Genomic DNA, 5049 nt, shown 5'->3' on the forward strand with positions numbered 1-5049 from the left:
GGCGCAGCTAGTTCAAATGGTACTTCTTTGGTCTTGCCACCTCACTGGACAAATATGTGGACCAAAAAGTTTAATGGATGATTGCTCTCTGGCACCACTTTTCTGGTGCCACGGGTTAATTCACAAGTATGTTTGCTACAGATAGGCTCAGTGGGCTAACATTCAGAGAATGAAGATAAGGTAAGGTACATGTATATTTTACTTATTGACATGAGACGGAAAGCAAAGTTAATCAGGACTTGCGGGCGGAGCGGTGAAAAGCGGACTAATGAGTGGAGCAATGCAGAGCAAGACTAGTGGGTGGAACAACTCCAGCTCAAATCAAATGCATTGGTCAACTTTGCCATTTTGGATCTCCTGGTGCGCCTGGGCCAGCTTCTGTGTCTGCACAACCAACTTGGCCATCCGGCTGGCAAGTGAGAAATCCATCTCTTGTTTGTGCTTTTGAACCAAAGACATGTAGGAGGATTGGAAGGATTGCTTGTTGCGCTTGATATTTGACTTGAAGTTGGCTAACTGGGATTTGGAACGCTCCACAATTCCCAACATCATACAGAGCAGTTTGCAAACTATTGACTTGGTGATGAAGATGGACGCCATTGGTGGATCAGGAGTGTCAGGAATGATTACGGGGTGGCTTGAGGAGCTGCCCAGAGCTGGGTGTGGGGGGCCCTTGATGAGCAATGGGTTGGTGGCTGTCCTGCCAGCTTTGTGAATGGCCTCATTGCCAATATCTTCAAATCGGCCAAGCGCAGTTTTGTCCCTGTCGGCCATCTTGATTAAACCACGAGCCAGGTTGAGTGGTGTGGGCTCAACCCGGTCAAAACACGCTTTGAGACGGAGGTAGAGCTGATTAGGAGCCAAGAGTCAGCATAACATGAGCATTTGGAAACAGGAGTCAAGAGTGAATCTACTGAACTCTCTTGTTACATCGTAATGTACTAGGATGCCAGGCAAAATGTCTTTGGGGTTGGTTGTGTTGAGTGAATTGATGGCCTAAACATATGAAGAAGCATCTCAAAAATCATTCAATATCCGGTCAAAGAAAAAACTGAACTTACCAAGAAGGCCCGCATGAGCTCACAGAACTCTATAACCCAAGTATCCAATGGAATATTGCAGAGCAAAATGTTGAGGTGGTCTTTTTGGTCGGCGCGCCCAAGCCAGTACTGGTGGAGTGTCTCATATCTATTCATAGTCGGTAACGCCTTGCTATGGGTCCACTGGACTCTATGATACCAGTCCACAACTTTGAGAAGGTAGGCATGTCAATTGAGTACAACAGGAAAACCAGGCAGATTACGTGGGTTGGTGGACATGGTGGGGGGATGGAAGTATAGGGTGGGCCAGATTGACTGAGGGGCAAAGGATTGAGCTCACCTTTATGGTGTAGGCTTCCGGCGAAGAGAGCACCATATGAAAGTGGGTCAGCACAAGCACGGATCACATGAAAAGGTGTCCTTCTTGGCGCCTCTCAGTGAAGGCTGGCATGCCATCAAGATGATCTCACCTTGTCTCAGACACTGGTTGTTTGACTCTTGAGGGCCGGGGGAAGGTGGCGAGGCCGGTATTATGTCGTCTCAAATGACAGAGTCATGCCGGCCGGCTTGACGGATGAGGACGCATAGACGAGTTTTTTGCGCCCGGCGTCCATCATCACGTCTCCAAGCCTGGCGACATGACTCTTGCCGTCAGAGATGGGGCAGCGCGTCGTCTGCAATGCCCTGATCTGGCAAATTGCCGGCATCTGTGGTGATTTCGCCGTCAAACCGGCCCGCGCGTCGGTTTGACGGGCCGGATCGTCCTCGATCGCTCCCGCCGTTAGTGAAGGAGAGGCTTCGCGCCTCCTGGGCGAGACTTCGCTAGCCTCACCTCGCCTCCGGGCGGGGTCCCCCGAACGCTCCGTTCGAGGCGTAGTTTAAGCTAGGATGAAACCTAATCGGGACCATTTTGCATAAGCCGGAAGCAAGATGCATGTGGGGCGGACAACCAAATTTCTCGGATCTCGGAATTGCAGACACAGCCAGCGCAAGAAAACTGAAGCCAACCATCGCGCCAACATCGCAAATAAACTAGCCATCCAACGGTCCCAGAAAGAAAGGAAGACGCAATCGAAGAGAGAAGATGGCTGTTCGGTGTCGCTTCGAATCCTCCTCTGACGTCGGTGTATTTGCCAATCTCACAAATTCGTACTGTCTGGCCTCACTATCAACTGGCTCAACGAACTTTTACTCGACCTTTGAATCTGAGCTTAGCGAGGTAATTCCGGTGATCCACACCACAATTTCGGGGACGAGGATCATCGGAAGACTCACTTGTGGTGCGTCTAAACTTCCGCTTTCCCTGCATTCCGAAGAAGAAGAAAAAAAAAAACGTCTCCAAAGAGGCCCTGTGACGTATGTTGACGAAAGCTTTGTGTGCTTTGACAGGCAACCGACATGGTCTCTTGGTCCCCCCTACTACTACCGATCAAGAGCTACAACACCTGAGGAACTCGTTGCCTGACACCGTGGCCATGCAGCGGGTCGAGGAGCGACTGTCGGCTTTGGGAAACGTGATTGCATGCAATGATTATGTGGCACTTGTCCAGTCAGTTGCTCCCCCAGACGTTATCATTTGTTTCATTTTATATATACCCTTCACTTGGGCTGACTCCTCCCCCACCAGTCCTGACATAGATAGGGAAACCGAAGAGATCATTGCAGATGTGCTGAAGGTCGAAGTCTTCCGTCAGACGGTTGCGAACAACGTGCTCGTAGGATCGTATTGCGCGCTGTCAAATAAAGGCGCATTAGTGCACCCAAAGACGAGTATCCAAGCCCAGGATGAGCTGAGTAGCTTGCTCCAGGTCCCGTTAGTTGTAAGTCACTCTCATCTGCTCTAGCCCATTCGATATTCTCTCGAACGAGCGCCACATTGGCTGTGTATAACCTGCTAAAATCATTCCGAACCTGCACTAGGCTGGGACGGTCAACCGGGGATCAGACGTGATAGGAGCCGGCTTGGTAGTCAACGATTGGTGTGCATTTATCGGGTACGTTTGGCATCGGACTTTCTCGAGCGGAACGATATGAGTGATGGAATGCTGACTGGTCGTGGATTGTGCCCTCATCAGCTTGGACACATCGGCCACGGAAGTCTCGGTAATCGAGGCGACCTTCAAACTGCAAGGCCAGGATACGTCGGCTATTGCGGGAATGCGGGACACATTGATCGATCAGTTTGCATAGAACTTGTAATTCTCCGAAACAGACTATTATTCCGCCAAAAGGCTCGATGTTTTCTCTGATTCCGTTCGAAACAATCTTGCGCATCGATGACGCGCCTTACTGGATGTCCTATCTGAGCATACACAGATCGTCACTCATCTGACAAAGCAACTTCATTTCTTCATCATTGTCGAACGACCTGATCAATTCATGGTACCTGGGCTAACCCAACCTGCCATCGGGAGCCTGTCGCTATGAATCGATCCAAGATGAGTCCCAAGCACTTGCTTGGAGGATGTGGCCCGGCCAGCTAACAAGATAAGTGACTGGAAAATCCAGAGACCTGGGAAACACCTTCAGGCTTGCGCACTCAGCTGGACTCTGGAGGCAGATCTTTGCATACAGTCATCTGAAGTGGACCTTCCGCATTGGTTCTCTTCAAGTGACAGTGGGTACAGGAGTGCAGTCAACCGCTGGCTTGAGTGACAAGAAACTTGTGAAAACTTCCACTCGAAGCAGCTAATCGCACGAGATAAAACGGTTTCGGTTTGTCTTTTTTTTTGCATCTCAGCTCACAAAGTCCTGAACACAATTCTTTCAATCTCCCTCCATATCCACAATGTGGCTGTTGTTGGCTGGTTGCCTCCTCTGCATTGCTCCTCCCCGCCCGCCTCTTGAACCCTGGATACTCCAAATGTGGAGTTTGCCCACTCCACACTACAACACCCCCCCTCAAACTCCACACCACTAACTACAACTCTAAAGTTAAAAAAAATGAGAAATAATTTGAGAGAGGAATGAAAACATGTGAAAAAATCAATACAAAGAAATGAGATGTGATAATAGAATGGATCTGGCCAAAAGAATTATTTGAAAATTTTGTTGAGTGAAACATTGTGAAGATTGGCCCGTAGAGGTTTGGTGAAGAAATCCGCAATGTTGTCCGAAGTCGCCACCCATTCAAGCTTGATCTTGTGCTCCCTAACCGCGTCATTCACAAAGAAGAAGTTTTGCTCCAAGCTCTTCATCCGCCCTTTGGATGCATTGTCGTCGGATACCAAAACCGCGGCTCTGTTGTCGCATTTCAGGATTAATTCAGGATTGATGTCGAGAGAGGAAATGATGGGAATGAGAAATAAAAGGAAATCAACCGATGAACCAATGGATATGAACTCCGCCGCGCAGGTTGACGTCGCCACTACTTTCTGCCGTCTGGAGCCCCACGCAATCGGGCTTCCAAGGAAAGTGATAATGAAACCTGATGTCGACCGTTGAAATTCACCACCCCAGTTCGCGTCCGACCATGTGACCAATTTTTCGTCAATGCATTCAAGTTTCAACCGTTTATCCCTAGTTGTCGCCAGATACTGGATGAGATGTTTGAGACTGTTCCAATGAGATTCGTCCGGATTGGCGCTGAACCGAGCAAGGTAGTTCACTGCAAAGCTGAGATCCGGTCTCGAACCTAGTGCCAGGTAGTTGAGTGAACCAATAAGAGATTGATAGAGAGTTGCGTCGACAGGATCGCCCGTTGATGTCACCAAGTCACTGCCTAACAGAGGTGTATAAGTCGGGATGATTTTTGATTGTACCTGTTCCTGAAATTTCGATATTGTTTGGTCTGTCAGAAGAGGTTGACTCAGATAGATGGCCCCATTGTTGTATTCAATTTTGATCCCGACCAGCTTGTCGGGCTGAGAGTCCCACTTCACACGGAGATTCTGTTCCAGTTTGTCGCGTAGCAGTTGTAATGCGCGATTGTCATTGCTGAACACGATGCCGTCGTCCACGTGTATCCAGATGATGATTACGGAGTCGCCTTTCTTGTATCGATATAAGC

At 49.1% G+C, this 5049-nt stretch overlaps 2 protein-coding genes across 2 annotated transcripts; one reads left to right on the plus strand and one right to left on the minus strand.

Annotated features, from left to right (window-relative positions):
- Positions 1–321: 321 nt before the first annotated feature.
- On the minus strand, positions 322–1657 carry PtA15_17A83 (uncharacterized protein; the record flags this gene model as incomplete). Its single annotated transcript, XM_053164589.1, has 5 exons — positions 322–849; positions 943–996; positions 1062–1249; positions 1381–1394; positions 1590–1657. 5 exons carry the CDS (start codon positions 1655–1657, stop codon positions 322–324), a joined length of 852 nt encoding a protein of 283 aa, XP_053028157.1.
- A 467-nt stretch (positions 1658–2124) lies between these two features.
- On the plus strand, positions 2125–3230 carry PtA15_17A84 (uncharacterized protein; the record flags this gene model as incomplete). The annotated part of the gene is made up of 5 exons (XM_053164590.1): positions 2125–2320; positions 2430–2589; positions 2668–2860; positions 2961–3034; positions 3116–3230. 5 exons carry the CDS (start codon positions 2125–2127, stop codon positions 3228–3230), a joined length of 738 nt encoding a protein of 245 aa, XP_053028158.1.
- Between the last annotated feature and the right edge of the window lie 1819 nt (positions 3231–5049).

Source organism: Puccinia triticina, chromosome 17A, assembly GCF_026914185.1.
Source record: "Puccinia triticina chromosome 17A, complete sequence".
Classification (NCBI taxonomy): domain Eukaryota; kingdom Fungi; phylum Basidiomycota; class Pucciniomycetes; order Pucciniales; family Pucciniaceae; genus Puccinia; species Puccinia triticina.